This window comes from Ailuropoda melanoleuca, chromosome 15, assembly GCF_002007445.2.
Source record: "Ailuropoda melanoleuca isolate Jingjing chromosome 15, ASM200744v2, whole genome shotgun sequence".
Classification (NCBI taxonomy): domain Eukaryota; kingdom Metazoa; phylum Chordata; class Mammalia; order Carnivora; family Ursidae; genus Ailuropoda; species Ailuropoda melanoleuca.
In genome coordinates, this window is record NC_048232.1 from 79,780,266 (window position 1) to 79,794,493 (window position 14,228).

General features: G+C 56.6%; 1 protein-coding gene across 1 annotated transcript in view; it reads right to left on the minus strand.

The window, feature by feature from the left end:
• Window positions 1-14,228, minus strand: part of MYH9 (myosin heavy chain 9) — a 90,654-nt gene that overhangs the window by 38,245 nt on the left and 38,181 nt on the right. Inside the window, exons 4-5 of the mRNA XM_011218801.3 lie at window positions 3,185-3,212; window positions 2,285-2,378 (exon numbers count right to left, since the gene is read on the minus strand). Coding sequence (XP_011217103.2) covers window positions 2,285-2,378; window positions 3,185-3,212 — 122 coding nt within the window. The remainder of the gene's footprint in view (window positions 1-2,284; window positions 2,379-3,184; window positions 3,213-14,228) is intronic.

Sequence of the window (14,228 nt, forward strand, 5' to 3'; positions counted from 1 at the left end):
AGAAACCTTTATTTTTCAATAAAATTTGCATACTAGGACATTCGGAGGTTCTGCGGGTAGTCTGTGCTCATAAGGTTTGGGATTATGGTTTCCAAAGGGCTTCACTGGGTGGTGTTTCTGCCAGTGGCTTCCAACTAGGATATAAAAAACAGAGGGAGGAAGAGGAGGGCCCAACGGTCACTGCTCAGGCTACAGACATAGCCCTGGAAAGTCCCTTCCCCTAAGCTGTGCGTCGCCAGCCTCCAGCCCTGGCCGAAGCCCGGCCCTCCCAGGGCAAGGTGAGGTTTTACACATTCCGGGGGGTAGTCTTGGGGACAAGCGAGTGGGTCGCTGCAAGGGAGGGCTCTCACCCAGTATATCCGTGACAGGCTCCAGAACACAAGAGCTGTAAACCAAGTTCAACTGCTCGTGCCCCGTGTGTGTGGAAAATCACTGTACAGCTTCGGGCATGGAAATCAACTCAACTGTCAGTGGCCTTTACAACGGAGGGCCCGAGCAGTAATCGGAAGCCAGAGGCAACCTATTCAATCTCTCCAGTGGGGGACAGAGTGCCCGTCACACACTACGACCTGAGACATAGGATGTGACAAGTTTGCTCCCACTTATCACCCCACCCCCAGCACGCTGTCTCCAAGTGGAGTGTACGGGGCCTGCGGCCCCTCCGAAGCTGGAGCCCCAGACAGAAGGCACATGGGTCTCCATTCTCGCTCTGTCCCCCGTCCTGTCTCCCATCCTCCAGGGCAGGGACTCCAAGGTCACCCTGCAGAGACCCAGGCACACACTAGGCATTCAATAAATAGCTGGAGGATGGATTTTACTGCACTGCAAATTCAAGGATGGAAAAGCACAGCTAGAGGACTCCTAACCTCACAGTTCGGTGTCTGAAACAGGCCCCCTGAAAAGAATGGAAAATGGGGGGTGGAGAGAGGGAGCAAGAGGAACTTTATTAGTTTCTAAATATAACTCCTGACGCCCCACGGAAAAAGATTCAGAACGTCTTGAGAAGTTTGGCACGTGAAAAGTTACTTTTGGTGCGATTCCAGAAGACTGTACTCATTAGGACATTCTGCAGGACACACCCCAGGTCTGCATGCAAAGAGACACACACCACTACTTACTGACACACGCTGCACACAGCTCCCCAGTAAGGGGAAGCCACGGAGACACGGCGCAGGTCCCCCCGATGGCTTGAGGGGACACCTTGGGCACTTAGATTTCATAAGGAAGCTTAGAAGTGTGTGCTTAAGAGAAAGAGAGAGTACCACACGGGCATGCTTAAGACGGATCACCCCCAACCCTGGGAAGCTCCAACGGGAGGCCTTCCGGGCACGGCTCCTGACTGGCACAGTGGCGGCAGGTGGGGGGCCGGCCACATCCATCTGCTCTGGACACTGACCACATGGGGCTCCAGGCGAGCAGACGCACTGCTTCACTGTGCCTCGGTCAGGGCTCGGCATGGGGCCTTCCGGCTGCTGTGTGCACGGGGATGCTCTGGGCCCGGCCAGAGTTTGCAAGGACAGCGTCGGGGACGAGGCCCATACACCCGCTCTGCAGGAGCGGACATTCCAGAGTGCACGAGAGGCCACCGTGTGTCACACCCCGCCCCTTCTCCCGAGAGAGTCAGTGAGCCGAGCCTACGAGAACAGGTCTAGCCGCAGAAAGTGACAATGGTGTGGAGTGAAAAGCTGCTCAGAAAAAAAATACATAATCCAAGGGCACACGATGGGCAGAACACGCATTCCCGGTGCAGAACGTGCAGTAAACGTGCAAGGCTCACCTAGCGAGGACACTGCTGAGTTCGACCATAATCCATCAAGAGGGAGGGGGAGAAAAAGGGAAGTGAGATGACTTGCCAGTTGCCCTTCCTCTCTTCCCTGGGGGACCGTCCACCCAGAGGCATTTCAACAGCGGAGAAAAGCAGCGGGGACTCAAAAGCAAGGCCTGCCCGAGAGGCTTCAGGTCTCCATCAACTTGAGAACCAAGTTTTGGAATCTCTCTTCCAACCTCGGGGGTGGAGGCCACACAGAGATTAGCTGCAAATGCCGGGAGTGCGGCTTCGCAAGCCCCGGTGGTCTCCCATTTCCACAGCAACTCAGAAAGTTAGGAGGCTGGGGCAGAAGCGGACTGGCTACCACTGGACCCACTCCCAAGACGGCCAAGCTGCAGCCGCCATGAGAGTGGGTCCGGCCTCTGCTCCGATCCCAAAACGCTCCAAGCCACGGATCACTAATGGCTCTTCCTCGGGAAGATCAGACACTTCCGTGGGAGGAAGGCCCACACTCACCTGGTCCTTCTTGCTCTTGTGTGAAGAAGCCACATGAGCCAGATACTGAATGACTTTCTTGGTGTTCTCTGTCTTGCCAGCTCCAGACTCACCCCTGCCAAGAGAGGCAAGAAAGTTCTCAGGGGAGACATGGCCAAATCCCTGAAGTCTGTCCCCTTCCCAAGGCACGCTCCACGGCCTCCCTCTCCGCTGAGCGGCAGTGAGGGACCCAACACCTAGTGGCAGAAAAGGGGACAGGCAGATAAATGCTAAGCTCTGGAATCCTCATTCTGGCCCCTTCCCATGGCCCTCTGGAGGCCCGACAGCGGGACATTCACACAGCCTGCCTGCTCTGGTCACTTGGCAACCGTTTATGTCCAAAAATCTCAGGAATCAGTTTTAGGCAGCTGTTGACTCAGAGGTCAAAGGCACTCATACATGTCCCTTCGAAACCACTCAGAGGAATGTTCTGTACCATCAGGTCCCCCGCCAGGCAACGGGGTTTACTGACCTCCTTGCTCAGTTCAGAGGACCAGGGCGAGCAGCCCCGGTGTCTACAGCAAAGCAGGTAGAGCAAGCCACTGTTCAGAGCCAGAAGGCATGTGCTCTGGAGGGACCAAGCCATCCCCACTGTGCTCTGCTGAGAAGACCCCTGCCTCTCTGGGCTATGAACCTCTCCGCATGATGCACGGTATCCTCCGGGGAGGGCGAGCCAGTCTTTGGGCCCAGAATAAAGCTCATGCGTGCAGCAGGGCGTGCAGCAGGGCGGCAGCCAACCTCCTCCCTTAAGGCCCATCCCTTGGGGAAGGGGCGGGGGCTTGACTGGGAATGTCACCCGTCAGCCTGGGTTTCGGTGGGAGCCCTCAAAGTCAGGACAAATCGGGGTGAGACGAGCCCCACCACCCAGACGGAAACACTTACGTGCACAAAATGGACTGGTCCTCTCGGTCTGAAACAAAGGAAAGATCCAGATTAACTTCTGAAGAGCTGCCCGCTTCCCAGGAGCAGAAAGCCTCACTGCTGCCCGTCCAGTAGGCCCTGCACACCCGCCGGCGACACCAACCCGATGCCTCGGTTGGACGAGGGACATCCACAGGTACCAGGAGCTCAGACCGCCCACCCTGGCTGCCTGTCCCGCCCCTTGGAAGCCACCTCTGCGGGAGAAGCTCCCCAGGAGTCCGCAGCCCCGAGTGCTGAGAATGGGGGTGCAGGCCGGCAGAGGGGAGGCCCGTGCAGGAGTGTGCGTTGGGGCGGACAAGGCTGGCCTTGCAGTGGGACGGCCCTAGGGGCCGTGCTGCCTTGGCCACGATGTGTGTGGGCCCCGCAGACGTGTGCCTGGGGTTCCCAGAGCCCCAGGCCCCGCTGTGATGGGAAGAAGCCCCCGTGCGGCGTCTGGCACATGGAGGTGCTCCACGACGCCAGCTCAGGGGCAGCTCGGAAGGCACAGAAGCCTGTCAGCGCCGCTGCCTCTGACCAGTCTCTGTGACAGCCTGGGTCTCGAGGCCTGGCTGTCAGGAAGCTTCAGCGACGGGCTCCAGCGGTGACTCGGTCAGCAAAGGAAGGATACGAACAACTCCCTCCCCTTGCACACTGGAAGCACAGGAACGTCCACACTCTGAAAGCTGAGTTGGACAGAAATGCCTGAAGGCATCGGGGCTGACCTGGTTCAGCGCGGGAGGTCCAATTTTAAGCAATAACTGAAAAGACAAACTCATTTTTTTCCCTCTTCATCCCACCCCATGTAATACCCTCAACTCCCGGAGTCAAACCCACTGAATCCAGGACCAGGCTACTAATACTTGAGCTGCAGTGAGGCATTTCAATCCCGAGTCTGGGTTTCCTTGCCCATAAAATAAATCTGCTACTTGCTCCCTGGCAGCATTAGCGTGGAACACAGAGAAAGCACATGGAATGGGCCCGGCAAGGGAAGAGAATGAACTGCACAAGTGGCTGCTATTTATTTCTCCATCGTGAAGTCACCACGACCTGTGGTGGCGGCACTGTCGGGGCAGTGGGAGTACTAGGCAAGGAGTAAGAGAGGAGTACTGGCGGAGGAGTAATAGAGGAGTACTAAATAAGGAGTAATAACAGACTACTAGTCGAGCAGTAATAGAGTACTAGTTGAGGAGTAACAGGAGTACTAGGCAAGGAGTAGTAGAGGAGGACTAGTCACAGTTAGCAGTAGTGGTACTGCTCAAAAACCGATGGTGACCGGTGATCTGGAAGGACACGCTCACTGGCTGCCGCTGGCCGGCCAGGGCCCTGCAGAATGGGACAACGGGAGAGTGACTCATGGCTTCCTGGGTGCATGGCCTCAGGAGATGGATTTAGCTGTTCAACATCAACAGACACCACTCAGCTAGGTCTTCTGGCCAAGGCCCATCTCAGCGGGCACGCAGGGCCCATACCATCTCTTCCCCTGACTGTGGGTCACTCCGGAGGGCAAGAGGACATCCAGACAAAGAGAGGCAAAAACAAGCCTCACACCTAACACGAGCAGCAGCTGCCCCGACCCTCCTTGGCAGCCCTCCCTCTGGCCCCCTAAGATCTCAACAGTGTGGGGGGGGGCAAGGGAACTCGGCCAGACACCTTCACACACACACACACACACACACACACTCCCCCCACACCCTGCACACCACTGTGGACCTGCTCCGAGCAGGCCCTGTCAGCAACCTGGCTCCCCGCTCCCCGTCTCAACTTTCCCACAAGGCAATGTCCTTCAAGACCCCTCAGCAAGGGTTGGAAGAACCCCTCCAGAGTCTCCTAAGACAGACGGGATGGGGAGGTGGCTGGGGAGGGGGAACGAAGGGCTGGGGAAGATGGGGCCGTTTCCATCGCCTGCACCCTGAGGTCAGTGTGGCCACCGACAAGGTCTGGACCGAGCAGGGCTGTGATCCCCGGCCCCGGCCTCCCCCGCTGCACCTCCCCAGGGCCGGCCCCAGCTGCGGGCATGTTTAGTCACCGCTCCACAAGCGGGCAAGAATGTACCTGCGCATGCTGGCAAGCCGTAAGGCGGCAGCAGCCGATGCTACCATAAAAGGAAACATTCCCGTCCCTTCCAGAAGGAACCGTTTTCCCAGGGCTGTCCAGGCCCCATCCCAGGGATGGCTGGAATTCCTCTAATTGTGCGAGGAGGAGTCAGATGCTGGGCTGCTGAACAACAGGAAGCAGAGCCCACACACACCCCACACAAACACACACACTCAGGCGCACGTGTGCAGACACACATGCACACCCCACACAAACACACACGGGCATTCGTACACTGGTGCACGTGTGCAGACGCACATGCACACAGACATGGACAAGCTGCGTGGGGACACATGTGGGTGTGCACAGACACATGCACGGACACAGCTGTACATGAGCACATGTACAGAGACACGTGTGCACACAAAAAGACGCACATATGTATGGGTGTGCACACAGGTGCACATATAGCTGTGTGCGTGAGTACACACACAGAGGCCTGCACACCCGTCAATTTCCCATTCTAGACCCCAACTCCATGCAATCTCCATCCACCCCACCATCTCCAGTCCTTCCTCTCCTGACCTTTCACCTCCCATCCCTGAAGCGCCAGGGTCAACACAGCCGAAAAGGCAACACGCCCCTACTTTCATTTTACAATCTAAAGAAGCCTTACCTCACTTTCCCAGATTATTCTTTTGGGCAAATGCTTCTGCAGAGGAAAAATGATAGGGACCCCTCTTGTGTCCTCAGCTCTTGTCCCCAACACTTGGCACCCCAAATCCACCTGCCTGCAGTGAAGGACCCTGTGGCCCCGTAAATCTGGAAAGGTCTTTTCAATTCTTACAGTGGGTTTGGGTCTGTTATTTTGTGGTCTCACGATAACCCGAGGCAGTGCATAATCCAGGCACTGTCCCTGGTTTGCATGTGTCTCTTCTCACAGCACTTCTGGATTTGTTCCAGAGCTTGGAAGCATCTGCTCTAGATACTGGGATGGTTAGAATTCTCATCAACCAGTAAGCTCTCTGCCTCAGTTTACTCTGCCACATCCCTGTGCGTTCCAGCGGGGACCTCCTTAACACCCACTCCCTCAGCCCTTCCCCACACGGTCACCTCACGGCCCACAGACACGCCAGAGTTCAGCCCGCTCTGTTCTGACTGAAGTTCTTATTTGGGCCTATCAGGACTGAAGGCTTATTTGCGAATGCCCTTCCTTCCGCCACACCAGGAGACAGTCAGCCAGCCAGACAGGAACCCCATGGCCCAGAACCATAGGAGTGCACCCACCAGGGACAACCCAGTTCTGGGAAACGGGTTCCTTGCCGGGTGAAGGCGTTAGCCTGACTGAGGCCCCTGAGACCCTCCTACCCGGTCCCTGACTTGGTGAGAGTTGGGGAGAGACAGGACTATGAATCTCTCCATGGTGGTTCTCAACTCTTTAGAGAAGCAGCAGCCTTTCCTCAGATAAAATCTTCTCAAATTCCCCATTTGAAGAACAGGAGATAAACACCAGAGCTGCCTGGGTGGTGGAGACAGGACTTATCAGAACCACACTTAGACAACCACTGTCCAGGCGTCCAGAGCAGCAACAGAAGGGAGAGGCCAGCGTTCTGATTTCTGCTCTGCACTCCCCCCGGAGATGCCTGCCCCTTGACCTCTCAGAATCAGAGGCCAGGGCCTCACCAGCAGGGCTGCTCTAAGGACCAAAAGACAACGGTGCCTGAAGCACGTAGTATAGCACAGGCGCCTGGAAACACCGTTCTTAAAAACCCCAGGCCCTTTGCACCTCCAGAGCTCTCCACTGTGCACCCTCCACAGAACAACAAAACAGGTTTTAAGTTACATGTTCAGTAATGAGGCCATTCCCTCTCCTGATTTTATTTTAAACCCCAAACGCCCCAGGCCTTTCAGAGCTGATACAGACATCCAATGCAGACAGGTGTTTCCAGCCTGCTCGGAAGGCCCGGCTCTGGTGGGAGGAGGGGAAACCCGACCCCAGGTATCTCACCCCAGGTACAGACCTATGCTAGGGGCTTTATTTATCGCTCACTTCCTCAGTGAGAGAAGCTGCCGATTCTTGTCCATAAAAGGCCACAAGGCTCACAGAGCGGTGACATCAGCCCCAACAGGAAGTACAGAAGGAAGAGACCGGGCCTGGGCCTGGTCCACCAACAGCCGCTGCCGGGACTGACTCATCAAATGCTCACTGAGATAAGGCCTCCCAGGGTTCCTGTGGGGCTGCTCTCGGGGTCACACCTGGAAGAGCGCCCTGCCCTCGGGACCCATCTTCAGGTCAACCAGGCTTCTTGAAACACGGACATGGGCCAAGAAAAAAGGAAACCTAAGGGCAGGTTCAGGTGGGGTGACACGCTGGCGTGGGGTGAGGCTGACGGGGTGACCCATGACCAACAGGCCTCAACTTTCCACCACCCTGGGGTCTCTCACTGTGTGAACCCCCCTGCTTCCCGCTGCCTGGGACAGGAAGCATCAGGCTCCCCAGGGCCAATTCCTGGACTCCAGAGTGAGTTACTCCCATGAGTGTCAGGGTCTCATGGGCCAAAACGCAAGGGCTTCCACAAAGTTTGAAATGTGGAGAGACCTGTGGATTCAAGCTCAGAACTCGGGGGCTGGGGAGGCCCAGGGCCACCAGCAGCATGCCTCGGCACTGCAGAGAAGGAGCCGTCTACTCTCTCAGAAGTGTTCTGGGGGCCTTACCAACCCATCTGCGACATTGCCCAAAGCCAGCCCCCTTCACAAGCTTGGGTTACAGGCAATTGGGAAGTGAGTCGAGAGGTGAGAAAAGCAAGTGTGGATTGACTCTCCGTGTCAGCACAGTCTCCGGCCCCTCTGGGTCCCAGAGCCTCTGGCAGCCTGCCTGCCGAGCCATCCCCCGCCGGTGGCTCCCAGGCATACAGCGTGGTCGCCAGCACTGTTCTCTCTGCGGCACAAAGGTAGGCCCAGACCAGGGAGGTGCTGGATCAGCAGCAACCCCAGCCAGAAAGCAGCTGGACTTGGCCCAGTGTCTCCACCCACACACTCCCCCAGGTGAGGCCGTGGCTGAACCCCGCGGAGGAGGCCCATGTCTCCAGTTGCAGGAGGCCGAGAACGGGCACCTCCCCCATCAGGCACCCTTGATAATTAAAAAGAAGCCCCAGGGACTGCACTTAACCCTCATTATGGTAGAGGGCAGGTGAGGCCCCAAACCAGCCCTGTCCCAGCCAGAATGCACCCAGCTGCTCAAACAGGTGAGCTCCCAGCGCACAGGCCGACCTGCCAGAAACCACTGCTGGTTGCTCAGACACCTTGTCCACGGGCGGGGCTGGGAGTGAGAATGTTCTCTGTGTGGGGCTGCTGCGCAGACAGCTCTGACAGGTTTGTCAGGCTGGAGGGAAATTTGAAAGTCACATGTGAGTGCTGACAGCCCACAGCAAATGCCACCGGGAGGCTCCAAGAGACCAGACAGCGGGAGGTCAGTCTGCCTTGCTCTTAAACCACATTCCACTCAGGGAGCAACAGGAGAGAGAGGCAGGGGGGCCCAGCTGAGTCCATACAAGCCGCAGTTTACAGCTCTGCAGAGTGCTGTTGGGGAAGGACTAAGGGAGCACAGGAAGGAAGGACAACGGGACCCTGGGAATGAGGTGACCACCAGGCAAAGCTCAGGACACAAACAGGACCCTGGGAATGAGGTGACCACCAGGCAAAGCTCCGAGCACAAACAGGCCCAGCTTTCTGAAATGCCCCCCATGATGAGCTTCATCAGGCTTGCTGGCTAATGGCAGGAACAGCTGTGCTAGGAGGTGAACAGTAACGGCACATAGAGATGCATCCTGAGGAAGGCAGTGGCTCCAATCGCCTTGAGAAGGGGCCAAACACAATGAAAGCGTGTTGTTAACTGTTGGGCCAGATTTCGTTCTTGGGGCACAACATCTGTCCTTGGCTTTCAGCTTAGAACTTGGCCCTACAGTATGTGTGGACCAGCTCAAGGTAGAGACCAGATATTACCCATCGAGTCACAAAGTCTGGCTAGAATGACACCCTGGGCGCCGACCAGCACGACTACTGGCCAAAAGAACACCAAGGATCCTCAGAGTTTATTGCAAAAGTGGACACTGAGCCAAAAAGCCTTGGTCAAGACCAAAGGAATTTTACAGGAGCCACTTAGAGAATCCTGCCTTTCATGCCTGCAGACCTCAGCTCTCTTCTCTTTAGTTTTAGAGAATTAGTCTTGTTCTCATCTGAAAGCTTAATTCCAGAAATCAGGCAGGGGAAGGAAAGCAACCCTTTTCTCTGAACACACCAACGTTCAGTCCTGACCTCTTGGCACAAGGTTTCTGCTGGAGTCTCAGAGCCAGAACTTGAGAGAACAGGAAAAACGGCTCGTAAGCAGCGTTCACAGGGAGCGAGGGAGGTACGTGCCCAGGGAGGTTAAACACACAAAGCAGCTCAGCCATTAGACTTTACAGGTGACTTTTGACTGTTTGTTGGGGGAGGGGGGAGGGTCAGAGAGACATTGAGCCAACTTTTCCACCACCCTCAAAATTTCAGGGTCCAGGAGGGTACTTCATTCTTGTCCCCCACTTCGGGTGGCCCAGCGCAGAGCAGTGGGCCTACTGGGTTGTATTAAAAACCAAACAGAAAAGCCTAAACAAAGCTGCATCCCTGAAAAGGATCCATGAGCCACAGATTCCTCTTCTAGAAAGAAGATTTTACAGAACTGAGACTGACAGGCATGACGACCACATTATAATTAAGCAGCCTCATTCCGAGGACCGGCTTTCCTTCTGGGGGGGGAGGCGGCTGACTAAGGAGCCTCCCGGGATCGGCTCTAGGAAAGCCCCCTCCCTGTCCAGGCTCCGCTGGGCCCAGGGCTGCAGGTCACAGCGCGGCCCCCCGGGGTCCCCAGCACACATCGACAGAGGATCCCTTCGCAGTGGCGCTGAAGGGCCACCTCCCGAGGGCACGATGGTCTCCTGAAGCCCCACCGAAGCCACGTCGGCCCGTTCAGGGCGTGGACGAGATGGGACACGTTGGAGACCGCGTCTGCCCACGCACGCCCGTGTGCTATGCGGCCGCGGCAGGGAGGCGGCTGACAAGTCACTTCCCATGTGCGCGGCCACCCGGAGCCCCAACTCTCACAGGCTGCTCCTGGAGGAGATTAAGAAGCCAGCCTGGAGGAAGCATTTGGTTATCACCTGCATTAAGTGAGTGGGAGCTTGAAGGGAAAGAATGGGGGGGGGCAGGAGAGGGTTCAGTCAAGGAGCTGCATTTCCAGGCTCTCACAGCGACCTTCCAGGGGGCATGCGTTCATTACAAGCCAGGCATCGTACACATGCACCTTGTGTCATCCCTGCGATGACCCTCCGGGTAGAGGGTCAGGAAAGGAGGCCGACAAGGAAAGGAGGCTCAGTGAAAGTGGCCCCCAATCAGGCCGGAACGCACAGAGCCAGGCTCCAACCCAAACCTCGTGCAAACCCAGCACACGCTTCTCCGCACACCTCTTGCCCACAAGGCAAGCCGCTCCCAAGGCTAAGGCTCACAGCGGCCCAGCACACTGGTGCTGGTGACCCACCGTGGAGGCGCTGTGTCATTGGTCCAAGGCCCTCACACTGGCCTCGCAGCCCCAGGCCGGCTAGGGCTCTCTGCTCCGGCCGGGCTCTCTCCCTCCTCAAGTTCCCTTCCCTGCCCCTCAGGACCTCCTCCGGGTGGGCCCAGGTGTGGTTCTCAGTGACGGCGTGCAGGCCGGGAGCATGATCCTCTGGGGTGGGCACTCGAGGCCTGGCTCCGAACCTCCCTGCTGACAGCGGGGCCTTTGTGTGTGGCGGCGGCAGGGCTCTCTGGCAAGGCCTGAGCCTCCTGGCCGGCACATTCCTGCTCCCATGGAGTCCTCCCATCTGCGACTTCCTCAGCCGCCTGTCCTGGTGAGTATGTTCGCAGTCAGGCTTCACTGTACCCTCGAAGCATCTCCCCAGTGCCTCACCCACACGGCGCTTTCTTTTTTTCTCCCCCTCAGAAAGGCTTTGGAAAGCAGACAGCTCCACGGGAGCAACTGGCAAGGGAGAATGTGGAGAGGGGGTGAGGGCCTCCAGCCAGCCAGCCAGCAGCCCTCCAAACGGCAGCCCGAGAACGAGCGGCAACGGTGCCCCTGGGGGACAGGCACCAGGAGGGACGGCCATCAGGACACCCCGGCTTCTGGGGCTGACTCTGCAGGCACTGGACAAGTCAGGTAACATTTACTTCTGGGCCTATCCCTTCACCTGGGAACGAGAAGGATCACACCCAGATGGGAAGGCAACGCTAGAATTCCACCCCTTGTTGGCCCATGAAGGTCCGTCAACCCCTGACAACTCGGATACACCGGACACAGAGCAAGTGCTTGGAGACCAGCTGCTCCCCCTGCAGCTTCCGCCGAGAAGCTGAGGTGGGACTTGCTCCGGAGCAGAGGGTTAAATAGTTCTCAGATTAGCTGAGGCCTGGAATGAAGGCAGACCCTGCTCCCCCCCGCCCCCGGAAATGCTGGGAGCTCATTAAAATACCATGAAGTCACCCAAAGTGAACCAAACCTGGCATTCTACCCAATCAACAGAGAAGAGGTTTTCTTCTCCGATTTCAGTGGGGAGAGGACTCTGCTCAAGTGGGATCCTTTAATGGGTCGGTTCTCCTCTCAGAACACGCACACGCCCTTACCCCTCCCCCAGGGAGATCCAGAAAGGCCAGGTCCCAAAGGAAGCCAGGAGCACCATTCCCCAACCCAGTCACACCTTCTATAGACCACGCACTGCTCCTGCCCCAGGACAGGCCCCCATGGGGCTGTCCTCTGCCTGGCGAGGGACAGCCACACAGTTCACGCTCCTCCTCCACGCTTCGGGCAGTTCGACATGCCTTCACAGAATCCCCAAGGCAGGAAGACCCATTAATGGCCAGAACAACAAATTAACCAAACAGAAAAGCCAGGGTTGGGAGGGTGAACCAACCAAGTCACCACAACTTTAATTAAACCCAAGGTCGAGCTTGAAAACAAACAGAACCGCGGGGCACATCTAGGCTGCCCTAGAACCACTTACTGACACATACCGCCAGCATTTCCATGGGATTCGACCTCCGCGGCCACGGCTTCCCCCAAACTCCCAAAACGCCTGACACCTGCTGCGGCCGAGCTGGCACAGGCGTGGGGAGCAGCTGTCTCATTACGTAGCTACGGCCCCAGGTGTCTAGGTACAAACATGTCTCGTCCCTCGACCCGGAGGGCCAGAGCCTCCAGTGCCAGAATCATGTACTGGACCTCCAGGTGTTCTGGCACTTTCTACCTCCCACCTCCACGGACGAATCCAGGGTGCCAAACGCTGCTATGCCCCAGCCCGTGCCCACAGCAGACAGCACTCATCTATCCCAACATTCCTTGGCACTGAGTCTCAGATCCTTGGCAAGCCAGGGCCAGAGGCACTATTGATCCACAGGAGTCCACACTCAATAAAACTAAGCTGCAGGGCTTAGTCGGGCGCTTCTCAAGTGGGGGTGGTTCTGCCCTTCGGGGAGCATCTGGTAACAACGTCTGGGGACATTTCTGGTTGTCACCATGGAGAGAGAGGGAGCCACTGGCATCTAGTGCGTTGAGGCCAGGTTACTGCTGAAGACCCTATGATGCACGGGACAAGGCCCCCACCCCCAAGAGAGGGTTCTCCACCCCCTGGGGCCAAAGTCAAGAGCTACCAAGTCTGAGAAGCCCTGGCTTAGTCTGGCAAACATGTAGAGTGACCATATAATTTATCATCCAAACTGGGCTGCTTCTGAAAGTGAAACTGAACACTGTTAATACTAACTGCAGGACAACAGGCACACATCAGGACGACAGGCGGACCAGAGCGTTTAAGAGATGAAAGACAGCGAGGTCCCAGCAACAGGCAAAGAGCTCATCTCCTAAAAGTCCCCAAAGACACCAACTACCCTACTTGGCTAGTACGTCATAAGCCGCAGGCGGTTCAGGGAGGAAACCTTTTCCTAGTTCCTGTTTAGAGAAAAAGCAGAAAAGGAACGGTCTGGCTACGCCTTTTCAGAGGCGAGTGGCAGAGAGCAACCGTGTTTTCCCGCAGAGCCAGTACTAAGGAGCTCATCCTCAAGGCCCACTGATCCTGAGGCACCACCGTCCACACCTGACTTAGGGCGAGAACCACGGCTCCTCTCTGGAATTTTCTTTTACTGGTGAACCTTCTTATCATAATGGGAGTAACTTCTGTTAATTAACTTCCTCTCTGCTCCAAGAACAAGAAACCTGTTGCTAACTGCTCTGCAGGTTAGCCGTGTACAGCGAGAAGGGACCTAGAAATGTTCTCAGTTGGTCCCCATGGGGGCTCAGGGCTGCAGCAAGTCCAACATTACACAGAGGGGAGGGAAAGGCTCACAGGCTGAGGGCTAGAACTTACAGGGACCCTGCACTCGCACAGATCATTCTGGTTTCCTGGGACCACAATGGATTTCCATCCCTGGTCTCCAAAGGATGAAGCAGCTGCCCGCTTGCTCTCATCATTTGGGGAGCTCCCTGCTTCCTGTTAAGGCCATTCTGTTACAGCCCAGACTTCCTGGTCAACACAAAGGAAAGCTCCAGCCCTCTGCTGATCCCTTTCTTTCTTTCAATGACCTCCAAACTGCTGCGCTGACTTTCGCCCCTCAAATTTTTTTTGTTGTTGGGTAAAAACTGGACAAATCTCTTTTAGGAAGGAGTCATGCGAACTGTCAGAAGGAAGGCTGGGAGTCCAGTTCCAAGGACTCCAGTTACCAGTGCCGTGCTCTGCGTCACGACGTTGTTCCTGCCATAATGGCTTGCCTGAAAGTGAGTGAAGCCCGTGTGCTAGAAAACCGTTCAAACCCAGGATCCAAGGGTGGGCACATGCCCTAATTCAGCAGCGCAGAGCTCAGGAAGACTCCAGGACAAGCTTGCACCAGGCCAGTTAAGACAGCAAGGAGAAAACTGACTCATAACCTCTAGAGACACAGATTC